The sequence below is a fragment of the Strigops habroptila genome, chromosome Z (assembly GCF_004027225.2).
Source record: "Strigops habroptila isolate Jane chromosome Z, bStrHab1.2.pri, whole genome shotgun sequence".
In the NCBI taxonomy this organism is placed as follows: domain Eukaryota; kingdom Metazoa; phylum Chordata; class Aves; order Psittaciformes; family Psittacidae; genus Strigops; species Strigops habroptila.
Window position 1 is genome coordinate 47,653,151 of NC_044302.2, and position 14,045 is coordinate 47,667,195.

The 14,045-nt window shown below is 45.4% G+C and overlaps 1 protein-coding gene across 7 annotated transcripts in view; it reads right to left on the reverse strand.

Moving 5' to 3' along the window:
- Positions 1–3,010: 3,010 nt before the first annotated feature.
- PALM2AKAP2 (PALM2 and AKAP2 fusion) overlaps positions 3,011–14,045 on the reverse strand; it is a 255,085-nt gene continuing 244,050 nt past the window's right edge. For all 7 annotated transcript variants that reach the window (XM_030511673.1, XM_030511668.1, XM_030511667.1 and 4 more), the window contains one exon: positions 3,011–6,607. In XM_030511673.1, coding sequence (XP_030367533.1) covers positions 6,515–6,607 — 93 coding nt within the window. In that variant the 3' untranslated portion in view covers positions 3,011–6,514. The remainder of the gene's footprint in view (positions 6,608–14,045) is intronic.

Sequence of the window (14,045 nt, forward strand, 5' to 3'; positions counted from 1 at the left end):
GCAGCACAGCCCTTTGCGAAGTATTTTGTATGCCCCAGCCACAGCCCTGCACCAACCTGCCTGCTGATGCAACACAGACTTGTTCCAGCAAGGGCTGGCTGGGAAGTTTGGTGCACCCCAGAAGCTTGTATAGGAGGAGGCCCTATAGGGCTGTATAGGGCACTGGATGTGCATGCTAAGCACAGCAGCATTTTCTGGGGTCCCCATCCCAATTATCTCCCCCTGAGAAACTCATGAGATCATAGAATCACAGAATAGTTTGGGTTGGGAGGGACCTTAAAGCTCATCCAGTTCCAAGCCTCCTACCATGGGCAGGGACACCTTCCACTAGACCAGGTTGCTCAAAGCCCTGTCCAGCCTGGCCTTGGACACTGCCAGGGATGGGTCAGCTACAGCTTCTCTGGGCAACCTGTGCCAGAGCCTTGCCACCCTCACAGTGAAGAGTTTCTTCCTAATATCTAATCTAAATCTCCCCTTTGTCAGTTTAAAGCTGTTCCCCTTGTCCTGTCACTACACGCCCTTGTAAAAAGTCCCCCTCCAGGTTTCTTGTAGGCCCCTTTAGATGTTGGAAGGCTGCTCTAAGGTCTCCCCAGAGCCTTTTCTTCCCCAGGCTGAACAACCCCAGCTCTCTCATCCTGTCTTCCTAGGAGAAGTGCTGCAGCCCTTTGATCATTTTTGTGGCCTCCTCTGGGCTTGCTCCAACAGGTCCATGTCCTTCTTATGTTGGGGTCCTGAGACGTGCCATGGCTCTTTTCCTGGTGTGTTGCTGATCCGAAGAGGGCTTGCCACGTTAGTAACACGAGTGCTGTCGTAGTGGGCATGGCACTGGTAGGTCCTCGAGACTGGTGCATCAGCCAGCACATCTGTCCTGGGTATTAGCTGTCCCCAGAACTTGGCTTCCAGGGGACATCCTTGGAAATGAGGGTCTTCCCATGCTCAGTGCAATCTGCCCTCCAGGTGTCACTGTTGCCATACAATTCGCTGCCATGCAATCCTCCCCATGCGCTTTGCAGTAACAAGAGGATGTGATGGAGCAGCTTCGCACGTTTTTTCTTCCTGCATCGATTTTTTCTTGCCTGTAATGTCACACTTTAGATTGGAACAGGGCCCTAAGCATTTCCAGATCCGGATGGCACACCGCCCTAAATCACTGCAGAGATGACATGTGCCTGGGACTGAGGAGGAGCTCTCACACTGCCGCCACACTTAGCGCTGCAAAAGCTTTCCTCCTGGAGACTTTGAGATCAGGATGGCATTTTGTTTTGTCTGTTGCTGCTTGGGTTGTTTTGTTTGTGTGTTTTATTTGTTTAGTTCTGTTGTGGTATCCCCCTCCTCCCCCTGTGCTACTGCTGGTGTGACAGGATAGCCCCTTCCCATTGGTCTTGTAACATGTGAAACACTGGGATGCTGTTCCGTTTTTAACCTGGGGAGGATTGCAGGGCTGGACCCACACACTGCTAATAGTTTCATCCTCGTCAATTCAGTAACTAGAACATAACTGAAAGTCATCTTTAGTGCTAACATCCATGCTAGCATGTGTAGTGGTGGTCCTGCCTAGCCCTGTCCCTCCCCTGCTACAGCGTGTGGTGCTCTGATTTGGCTTCCTCACACTACAGGCCGTTTGTGGGGGTTTTTCTTTTTTTACCCAACCTTCTGGTCTCACTCACAACTGAAAACACTGTAATGAATGCTCTCGCTCCACTTATAGCAGTTTAATCAAACCCACCTCGGCAGAGGGGATCCTTTGCCTCTCCCTTCTCTTTCCCATTCTGCTGAGGCCTTTTAAAGCCACCTACAACTATTACAGGCACAACATCCTCACCTTATATGAGACTACACCAGAAACGATGGATAAAATGGCTTTTTAGTCCTTAACTACTCTGTATAAACACTCCAGAGCTTGGTGCATGGCATGTTGGCTACGTGATGGGGTGACTGGGATTTTAGATGTCTTAAGTGTCTGTTATTAAACAAATGCCAACAGCTGGTAACAGCACAACACATTGCAAAAATTCCTGAGCAACTGCCATCCACTGGAGTCACTGTGTTAGTTTTGTAGTATCTAAATGCTCCCCGTAAATGTCCAGTTTCCACTTTTAATTCTCACAAAATCTAGAGGAGAGGTCTAGAAGGGGTTCCCTTTCCTACTGTGTGCCAGTAGCAACACAGTATAGGAATACGCTATCCCTCTTAGAACAGGGCAAGAAAAGGCAAAGACAGCCTATCCTGCCTTGAAAAGACAATAACCTCTTTTCCTTCATAGAGAGCATAATTGGTGGATAAATTTTCCAGCTTGCTTTCTAACTACTTTCCTGACTTTCAGCTATCTTTACTAATGGGAAAGGAAATCAATACCTGCCTTTCCTCCTTAGCCATTTCTGATGCGTGCACAGCGGAGGGGAGGGCTCATGTTAGAGAGGGCAGCACTTGGCCCTAGCCAACTCCGATTGAAATCATCATCCCCTGCCTTCTCCTGTGGGCTGTGGAGCAGGGTTATAATTAAAGCCTGGCTATTCCTGGCACAAGGAGGGGCAGAGGCTGGCATGAGCCTGCTCAGTTCCCAACAGCTCCCTGCAGCCAGTGCACAGCTGCCATGTACTCCCTGCCCCGGCATCTTCCAGCTCTTGCAGGCAAACATGATGGCAGCTTCCTAGTAGAGGGGAGGGATGTGGTCTCTCCTAGTCTAGCTGACCATCAAAGTGGGGTGAAGGGCTGTGGCAATGGGCAAGCAGCTGGTTGCTGCAGGTGAGAAGAAAGCATGGTAAGAAAGCCCACGCAATCCATCACAAAGCAGATCCACCCTCTGCAGCCCTCCACAAGCACATTAATGGGAAAGGAATACTCAGGGATGCCCTTGTATCTGCAGCTGATACCACTGAGTGGAGAAAAAGAGATCTCTCCTGCCTCTAGACAGGGGAGGAGAGACCAAGGACTGTCCTGAGAGGTGGGACAGAAGCCACTTTCTTACAGCTGTGTGCTGCTTGTGGAACTACACGTGAAGAAACAGGCATCTTTATAGAAACACAACACAGGTTTCTGTTTTAATGAGAAAATAATTATATACTTGCATTGTAGGCCTCACAGTCACTATAAAACAGAAGCAGGATAACATTGAAGTGGTTAACATACAGAAAGCCAGGTACTGTTGAAACTGGCTGATAAGTCATGACAAGGAAGCTGCCTTCTGGTTGCCAAACATGTCAATGCTACTGTATTTTCCTTCAGATAATGTCAGTACAGAGCAAGATGAAGCCCAAACTGGCAGCTTTTAAAACAAATCGTTCAGAAAACCTGCACTGTAACTCCAAACTGATTATAATCACAAATGCTAATGCTTAACTATTTCTCAATACACAGTTTCATTAAAACCAGCCTTTGCCACGGGAAAGGATCTGAGCGCTTTCGTGGAGACAAAGTTAACTCTGTAATAGTGCTGTTGTTGCATTTGATAGTTATATAGATATGTATTACTGGCGTATACTTATAAACACCTAAGCTTGGTAGCATGCAAATGAAATAACAGAGGCAAGTAAACTGCATTGCACTTGTGTTACCACAGCGCTGAATGTATGCTGCTGACTATGCATGTCCATAATTTCTGGAAGAGAAAAAACTCTGCTGGGTGGAAAGTTTGGCTGTCCTGGACTGACACATGCAAATACTTTTGTCATAGGGGCTGAAAGCAGATGTTTCTGGTGCAGAAGACTCCTGCCTGGCCTCTCCGCACCACCACATCCCCTTTCTAGGGGAACAATTTAATTTTCACTTCAAAGACTCAGGGCTGATTGTGGTGGGAGTGGAGGATGTGGCAAAGCATAAAGACATGTCTTCTGATGGGTGATCAATGCCACTGGCTTCCAGTGAGAGAGCAGAAGGGGACAACACGCCTCCACATTAAACAAAATAAAGATGCAGGTTCCTGGGAAGGCAGTGCAGGGCTGCCCTCGTTTCAGGGCATTATTGGGGGAACTCTGAAGACCATTGTTTGGTGCAAGACCACCTCACCGCAAGTACAGGGGCCATCTCCTCTGCTCAGGAAACACCTTTTTTCCCAGTCTGGCTTAAGCTTTCTCCAAGGGTGGAGAGAGCCAGGACTCCTCTTGGTAGAGATGCACAGAGCTCATGGAGGGTCCATGATGTATGGTCTCACTAGACGTCTGCACTGGCGGTGGTGCTTTTCCTGTAGTCAGGCATGAATCACATCTGTTGGTTACCATGTCTGAACAATGGCTCCACTTCATTAGGAATATAATTCCTTCATAGGCAGGGTGCCTCCCCATGCACCTGGGTTTAGAGAGCATCCTCGAGATAAGCTCGCTGCCCTTATCACAGTGAATGCTCTTCTGTATTCTGTTCAATAGCACTTAGGGAGACAACTGACAGAACTGAGTTAATGAGTTTATGCAATTGTATTTGCTACAATTCCCCGAAAATAAGCCTCAAAATGGTAAGTGTCCATGGACAGAAATCACATGCTGGAGGAACTGAAGCGGGGAGGTGGTGGTGGTGGTGAATAATTTGGTTGCAAGCTCTGTGTTTAAGAAAAGCACCAGAAGTATGTTCACAGTATCAGTACTCATTTTAAATGAGCTCACTGTTTCAGGATAAAACAGCACAGCAGGTCATGAAACCAAGGAAAGGCTTAAGGGAGGACCAGTATCCTGGCTAATGTTTTTTTAAAAATATGTCAAAATAATAATAGTTTATTTACGAAAAAGACAGAATATTTTATATAGAAAAAACACTCAGTGTCTTTTTCTTTCTGTCACCTCCCAAACTTGTTGGTTTCTAGTCCAGAAATTATGGTTCCCAGTTGTAAAATATGCCTATAATATTGCTTGGTGAAAAGAAAGAGTAAACCTGCAGCCTCTACACTACATACAAATACAAAGCACAAGAATAAATACCACATATCTTTTCCTAATTGTCAGCTTACAAAACTGGTCAATACTTTGCAATTGTGACTCATGCAAATGTGATGTTGGGTCAAATTTTAATATCACAAATACTGCATTAACTCAGTGCCTTGTTTTTATATCCCCGTTCAGGAAAAAAAAAAAAAAGAAATTAGCACTCACCCCTACAGTTGGTAAACAGCTTTGGAGAAAATAATCAGTACACGCACTACCATACGGTTCCCAGTTTGCCAACCTCATGCACACACCCGCACACACACATGCACACACACACACACATGCTCCCCCCCCCCCGAACCACACTAATCCTTCACTGCTGATCCCAAGTCTAAGCAATAACTAAAGGCTCTATGGTTTGTGTGTAGCACTGAAAACACTGGCTGAACGGCAAAACTAATGTTTTCTTCCCATGCCTGCTCTTCCCTGCTCACTCCTTCCAACCCATTATGCCCTTTAGCTTTTTTTTGTTGCCTGGAAACATGAAGACTTCCACAAAGCATTCTACTTCAAAGACTTCTTACGTTTTATAAATATAGTTGAAGATCTAACTATCTTTCTTCTTTATTTCATACCTCTTTCTAGGCCAGAGACTGGCTTAGTTCAATTATTGCCTCATTTAAAAATTAAATGTCCTTTATCCGTATCCTTTTCCCACTACCTTTCTACTTCAAATTACCCATCTTCATAGATTTTACACATATGCCACTTTTCCCTCCCCACCATCAAAAAATAGTTGTTATCCGCTAAATACAGATTTTCTATTTAGAAACTTTGTTGCGTAAATATGCTCTGAGAACCTGCAGCTCAGGTGATATTGCAAGCATATAGGATCCTAAAGCTAAGGTAATCCATTTGGCTTAGCTCTCATCCCCATCTATTCCACTCCTAAATTGTGATGGCTTGTGTTTGCAACACAAGGACTACTGTTTTACTGAGTCTACTGGATTGTACATTTGCAATAACTACCTCCCTGTTGTTTTTCCTTTCAAACAGATTAATTACTAGAAGGGGGAGCAGAACCCACTCACCCTCAAAACCACCCCAATCCCAAACCCAACCCTTCAGTCGTCTCAAAGGAATAGCAACACAGGGCAATGTTTTGTGGCTGGATAAGAGTACACCGAAGTAACGCCGACAGTCTTGGTGCCGCGGCTGTGGATGGTGAAGGAACTGCAGAAAGGTCTGACAGGAGCTCCTCTGGGGATGGTGATCCCAAGGGCAAGGCAGGGCTGTCTACTGGGCCAGCGGGAAGCAGGGCATGAGCCCTGGCCACAGGCTCCTCCACACTGACCTCCAGCCATGCATTCCCACCCCATGCACCCTCCCCACTGCATTATTTCAGAGGGGGAATGGAGGGAAGGAAGAGGGCGTATTTTATAGGTGGGTTTTTTCCTGTTGTTAGATGATTGCCAGGAGTTGGATCTTTTCTGTGTCTATGTGCATTGAGTTAGTTGTGTATTTAATTAATAAATATTGGACTAAAATGCTTCTGCTTTCATGGTGTTTTTTGTGTTTGGGGTTTTTTTTTTTTTCTTCCTTTCTTTCTCTTTTTTTTTGGTTTTGGTGTGCCTGGTCACTGTCTTCACACTGCAGTGTAGTTATTCATCCTCCTCCCGGTTGGCATAAATGCCAGCTTCCCAACGCAGTGCCAGAGCGCTCTTTCTGCGGTTCACCCTGGTCGCCTCAAGGACCTGGTCAGGAGAGAGAGGGAAAACACAGCACATCACTCAGCTGCCCATGGCCCCTGTGCCGGGGTGCCGTGCACTGCGCACCCAGGCAGGTAGGGACCAGCCGGGCCAGCCCTTCCCACAGGGCTCCCAGTGCCGCACCTTGTGCAAACTGGGAAGGCTCATGCGATGAAGCACCTGCTGTTGTGAAGGTGGGATGGCACACAAGAGCAAAGCCACACCATGGGAGGACAGAAGTGGTAGGAGTTGTCTGGCAGCATCGAGCTCACTTCAGGTGAGCCCCAGCTGCCCCTTACCAGCCCAGATGCGCATTGCCCCAGCCCTGCCTGGGGATGGGGTCTTGGTCCTCTCTCCAGAGGCAGCTGTATACCTTTGGTATCAGGAGTCGGCAAGCACCCAGCAGCTTTGTCCAGAGGCTGCTTTAGAGCTGCACGTGCAGCACGGAAAGCAGTCTGCTGCTTATTTCAGCGTGTTATCCCTGCAGGCAGAACTAGGCAGCCTCCACTCATCTTCTTCTTGTGGTCTTTGGCTTGCAGCTATGCCAACAGCAAAGTCTATGCACTGTGATCAGTCTATGCACTGTGATCAATTGCTCTTGGAGTGAAAAATCACTCCATGCATATGAGAATGGAGATTTACACAGGGAGGACCTGCACAGCCTTCAGAGTGTGGTACAAGATGGGCCCTGATACATTCACCTATTTTTCATACACAGACAGAGTCATACACACACACACACATATGCACACATGTAAAAACATACACATGGTGTATGCATTATGCATATGCACACACATGCACACACAGAAGCAATTAACTAAAAAAGTAAGAAACAGCTTTAATATGTGTTTTAACAAGGTTAAAAAATAATCAGACGAAATCAAAAGGTGTTATTGTGACAAGCACCTGATGTACTCCTTGGCAAATAAAGCATGGCAATGGGTGTTCTTCTCCCAGCAGAGTGAGACATAAATGGGTCTGAAGCCTTCTTACAGAAGCACATGGCAATGGTATTTTGCGACCAACACCAAGTCACAGCTCCATGATCAAACTACAAAGCTGTCAACATCCACTGCCTTCAGTGCGTTCTAAACCACAGAAGTTAAATTTTGAAATGTTTAAACAGTCAAAGAAGTAATTGTAAAAAAACCCAACCCAACAAATATGTGACTGTTCACTGAAACAATGTGTGCGATGCCCAATCCCTAACGCTTCCTGCAAGCTGCTCCGCACGCTTCTTGACTGCAGAAGAGTAGCTAGCCTTTTGAAGGGATGATGCTATTTTATCCTTCTGTGTAGAAAGTCAGAGGCAGTGAGGACTTAAGTCTTGACTGGAATAAAAATAAATAATTTAAGACTAAAGAAACTTTTCTTTCAGCTTGTGACAAGCTGTGGTTTGAAAAGTATACAGGTACTAGGGGCTCCTGTACAGGCAACACTGGGAAATCAGCTCTGAACTGTCAGCTGAAATTACAGGCCATGACTTTGCTTACGGGAATAAGAACACACTTCTTCATTTACACTAAGACCCAGACCTCCATTCAGGAGCTGAAGGTAGGGTGGAGTTCTGCAAGCTTTATTATTCCTTTGTCTGCTAGTGTCTTTTGACTATGACTATGAACAAGCCGAACAACTAAAGGCAAAATCCAGCCAACAGAGACAATGTTGAGCTAAAGCTCCACCTGCTTCCTGGCACTGACCAGGGCTACAAAAGCTGGTCCAGGCCCACTGGAGGTTTTTTTCTCCTGAAATTTTGCCACAAATCATGCCTCCTCTTTTTGCAGAGCAACCTCTGGAAAGGAGCAGGGCTGAGCAGTTTCTGTTTTACCCAGTAGAGGGCAGATGTGCTCACAAACCTAATAATTCCTTAAGCAAAGTAAGTATCAAAATCAGTAAAACAACTCCTTCTGAGACACAGGCCTGTAAGCAGTGTACTGGAGCTGCTTCCACTGCAGGGTTGGGGACCAGTGGTTTAAACTACATATTTGGGATTCTGAGTGCCTGAACCAGGGAAAGACAACCGAAACTGAACAATGGGGAACCAAAACCGGGACCAGGTATCAGAGCACTATCTTATCTTCTCAGAATAAGAAAAGACATTGGCTGCTCCAGGGTTAGAAATGAAGGGGGGGAACCAGTGGCGTTTTTTTGGTTTTGGATGCCAACAGACAAATACTGCTAGAGTATCTAGCAGTCAGGAGACTATCAAGACCAGTGTGGGATAATGATTAAATAAACCACAGAAAATTACTGTTCTCCCCACTAGACTGAACTTCACATGAAAAAACCCAGCAAATTCAGCATAAATTTAAAACGAAAAGCGCCACTGTCACAGAGTGGTGGTATATTTAAATGAGATCTGCTGAATTTGGCCTGCAGATTTATGTCAGCTGAAAATAAAATGGATTTTACATAATTTACAACAGTTTCCAGTCAGTGTCTTCCTTGCTGAAAATCACAATGTTGTGATGGTCTCTGGTGATGGCTTGCAACAGTCAGGATCCATAAATATTGAAGATCTCTGCCTTGGATCAGTCATCGTCTCTTTGTTTTGAAAGATGGCAACAGTTTCTTCAATTTATCCCGTCTGCAAACGTGCCCAGAAGCTTCTACAAATGTTGCTGGTCGCTCCAAGGAAAACTGTTTCCAGTATTACATCAGACATACTGTGAGGGCATTGAACGTAGACTTAGCCTTTGCAGGAAAACAAGTACTCTTGTCTGGCTTACTATTCATAAACAAGCCCCCTAAATAAGAGAGCAGATACTAATAAACTAAAGGTCCATTTGAATAGCTACTCCAGAATTATTTTTCTAATCTACTGAAAAGAGTGTTTGACCTAAAATAATCCTCATTTTTACTAGGCTGTGTCAGTTTAACATCCACTGGAGGAAAAAATGGGGTAATTATAGTATGCAACTAGAATGACTGCGTGAAGAATTGGGACTCCTCAATGGAGCATTGAATTCACAACCCAGGAAGCTGCTTGCCTAAAATAGCAAATGATGTCCACTTTAGAATATTTTTGGCAAATATCAGGGTTGTCCATAGACCCATTATGACTCCAGCACCAAGAAGCTCTCCACAGCAGGTCAAAGGAAGTTTTTTGCTTCAGTTGTCGTGGCTGTTTTTGGGTGTCTGTAGCACACCGTGTTTTGGCCACGTTACAAAATGCTACCTCAGTAGTATCTCACAGAGTGGTGTGGGTTAGAAGGGACCTTAAGATCCTGTAGTTCCAATCCCCCTTGCCACGGACAGGGACACCTCCCACTAGACCAGGTTGCTCAAAGCCCCATCCAACCTGGCCTTGAACACTGCCAGGGATGGGGCATCCATAGCTTCTCTGGGCAACTTGTGCCAGTGCCTCACCACCCTCATACTGAAGAATTTCTTCCTAATATCTAATCTAAATCTCCCCTCTGTCAGCTTAAAGCCATTCCCTTGTCCTGTCACTACATGCCCTTGTAAAAAGTCCCTCTCCAGATTTCTTATAGGCCCCCTTTAGGTACTGGAAGGCTGCTGTAAGGTCTCCCTGGAGCCTTCTCTTGTCCAGGCTGAACAAGCCCAACTATCTCATCCTGTCTTCCTAGGAGAGGTGCTTAGGCCCTCTGATCATCTTCATGGTCCTCCCTGGGCTCACTCCATCAGGAACATGTCTTTCTTACGTTGGGGGACCCATAGCTGGACACAGTACTCCAGGCATGAATCTCATACAGCATGACTGACATTAAGCAGACTCAGGATAATCTCCCATAAATTTAAAGATACATAAAGTTGTAAGGCCAAAAGCAGATTTCAAGGTTAAAACCAATGTATGTAAGCGCAGGCACGTAGGTATCTGTGGTCTCTTTAAAACAGCAAAAGGATATGCTTGTAACACAGGCTGCAAAAATTTGGAGGTGATAAAACCACATCAACCTAATGGAGCAGGATGTGGTCTGCTGCATGTAGGTTAACTTCAGCAGCTAACTACCTTACTGGGGGTTTGCTGCTTACCACAGTGGAGCTGCCAGGCTGACTGCATGGAAGCCCCTGCTCCCAGATGGCACACGCACAGCTGGGTCAGCTCCAGTGCTGCCAACAGCCATTAAAATTAAGCCAACTGCCTGCACTAGATAGGGTTAAGGAGGGCTTTGGTCAATAAGAGACACAGATCAGCTGTCAGGTCAGTAGAGAGCAGAGGGACATCATGCCTTGAGACTTGCTGTTCTTCCGAAACAACTGCCCAGCTTCAGCTAAAGATTTCCGGTGAGAACCAAATGGTTTCTTCAGTCTGAGCCTTAACACTGGGGATTAGCTAGGTGGCATAATTCCACCTGCATACAGAACCTTTGTGTTCTACAGTCTTCATCTCTCTGCCCTTTCCCATCCACGCACATTCATTTCCAGCTCATTACTTCTTGTGTCATTATCACTTTACAAGGTGGACATGCAACTATTCCCAGAAGAAGGCCAAGGACTGGGCATGCAAAATCTACACCTGAGCTTCTGTCTCTCACACAGTATCAAATGCTCTGATCATTACTTACCATTCATAAATTGTAACTCAGAATATTGTGCAGATATTATGGGGGAGAAGAGGCCCAACCTGTGCTTAAAACCAGGTCTCTGAAAGCACACTGTTATTATACCGATTATTTCTCTATAACTACTCTGCATAAAGATCAATCACTGGCTTGTATCAGTGAGATAAAACCCACACTAAATGATTTAATAAATTGGAAATAGCATAGTGTCTTTGCTTTACTCCCCAGGACAGAAAATGTTCATATACTTGTCTTGAGGTAGCTGATGTTGTCAAATATGTTATGGAATAGGGATATAGTGGAAGGGTTGATACTGGACAAATGAATGTCAATCATTACCACAATCTGCTTGTGTCTCTTACAGAAGTCCAGATTTGCACATACGTCTACACAGAAAATTACAAGGCAATTGAAACGACCACCCTGTTATGCACCTCACTCCTAATAAACATTGCAAAGTATAATTGGTATCAACATCTTGCTCTTCAAATTGTGGCCTCTGGCAGAGTACCGCTTTGTAGGGATAAAGAGTGACACTGCAATTTATTGCCTTGCTAAAATATCAAATGTCACTGTAATACCCTTTCTTTAAGAAGTTTGGGTTTCTTCTACTCTGAGACCAATCCTGATGCTAAGTTGTGGGACTGTGATCAGTCATCGCATCGTAACAGACAGGGATATGGACAGGTTCAGAAAACGCACCAGACAGGCTGCATCCTTGCATCTGACTCTCTTCTTCCACAGATGAAAGGCTGGTGTGCAGATTCTTTACAAAATAGTAAAGATTTTGAGAGTGCTAAATACATCGTAATCAGAGGCAAAGGAAAGCCACAGCACTCAGTATCTGAGGATGCCTGGATCCCAGTTTAGCTTTGCCAGCAAAACAGTAAGAAGGATTAAGGAGAAGTTCTCATTTCATGCCTCAGGAATGCTTCAGTCCTGGGCAACAGCTCCCATCCCTTTAATTACAACCCTTCCATGCCAGAAATTGCAACTAGAATCCAAGGGTTAGAAAACCAGCCACAGAAATATTTGTTGATGAGAGAGACAGGGGGGAATATCTCCCCCCCCACATTTGCAACCTAGTTTTGATATGAAACAGCACTGGCACACAGCATGAAAATGCAAACTGCAGCGACATGCACTTGGAATCACCATGCAAGAGGAAGCAAAAATAAATATGCAGTTGAAAAGTACCTCAGAAGTAACCTTGCTAGACAGTAATTTACAGGCGTACTGGTGGAAAGGGAAAAGACCAGCATTAGTATGTTGAACAAGCATGTTATAACTAGGAAACAAGAACAAAATAAAGAAATTGCAGGAACTGGCACATCCCAGAGTGTAAGATTTCAAGCAACTTGGTGTCATAAAAAATAAATATTAGTCAGTTTGGTGTTTTTTTAATGACGTTGCTTGGCCAGTTTCAGTCTTGTTTACCATCACTGCTTGACCTGCTATCTTGCTGCCGTTTTTTGTCTTTTTCTCACCTGTTGAAACCTCTACTGTAACATATCCTCTTTGGAAGAAACTGTCCCCCTTGCCTGAGCAGTGAAGTTCTTCCAAGAGAAGATGCGCTTGATTTGCCCTCTGTTCCTGAAAGGCAAAACCTTCAAGCCCTGGCCAGAGTGGCCGTGTTGTAGCCACTGAAGCCAGACATAAAACAGAAGTTGGTAATGTTTAAAGGAGAGACAGGGTAGAGGTCCTACTGAAACCACCCTCCTGCCTTCTTGTGTGTCTTATGTAGGAAGAAAACAAAGCTCTGTACACCAGAACTGCTGGTGTGCTCAGTGAATGAGGGGGAGTTTCCATGGCCATCAAACCTCTCCACAATCCCATTCAGGAGACCATGGCCTTCTGCCCATATTCAGCCTCAGGTGCCACAGTACTCCGACTGCTCCCAGAACTCGAGGAAGGCTCTGGTTCCCCTTACTCACAAAGAGCAATACTGAACCACATTTACCTCTCAGGACTTAATGCTCCAAGTGGCAGCTCCCTGTCTGGTTGTCAGTTATTAATAGCTGCTTCTATATTGCATATGCTTTTAGAAACAGCCCAGTGATGAGCAGTTCTGTTTCATTAGTTACAGAAATCTTTTTCCTGAGCACATAGTTAAATGTCCTCTGCCAACAAATCAAAGCTACTTGTTTAAATAACCACTGCTTAGCCTGGCATGTAAAATACTAGCTCAAACTAACACTGATACAAGTGTAGCACTTCTTATTTGAATTATCTTTCTCCTGTCAATGGTGGGAATTGTTTACAAAAGGAGAGTGGAAAAAGGCAGGGAAGAGAAACAAAACACTCCTGCTGGTCCTAGGAAGCTCTCCCTGGGCTCTCAGGACACTGCCCTCTAACAGGATTTTGGGTAGGCAGCAGCAGGAACGCAAGTCTAGTTTGCCTGTATGCAATGGGCTTACAGAAGGGGAGAATGACAAGTCACAACACTACGGGACTTCTTTGTGCACTGGAGCTCTGTAAATTCACTGCTGCCTTGACAATTCATCCCAGAAAAGGATCCATCCCACAAGTTGTCTGACCAGCATCAGTGCTCTGGCAGTGCACCTTCGGGCGGTCAGTGCCTGGGAATCTTTAGCAGCAGTGGACAGCTGAGCTGGCACCCAGAGCACAATTCCTCAGTCAGATACTGCCCAGACCAGTGCTCTGGTCAGGACGTCAGAGCTCAGTTCCAACTGCAGAAGACACAATGCAACTGTGACCTGCTTTCTAGGGGGCACATGTGCAGCTCCACAAGTACCTGAGGAGTTGCACTCAAGTAACTGAACAGAAGGAGTTAGGTCTAATGACATCTCGCATGTCTTTTGTGTGCTACAACATGCACAACAGAGAGCATGTGACCATCACAGTTGTGAGAGAAGATTTCAGCTACATGCCACTGCTTCACAGCTGGGCAAGTC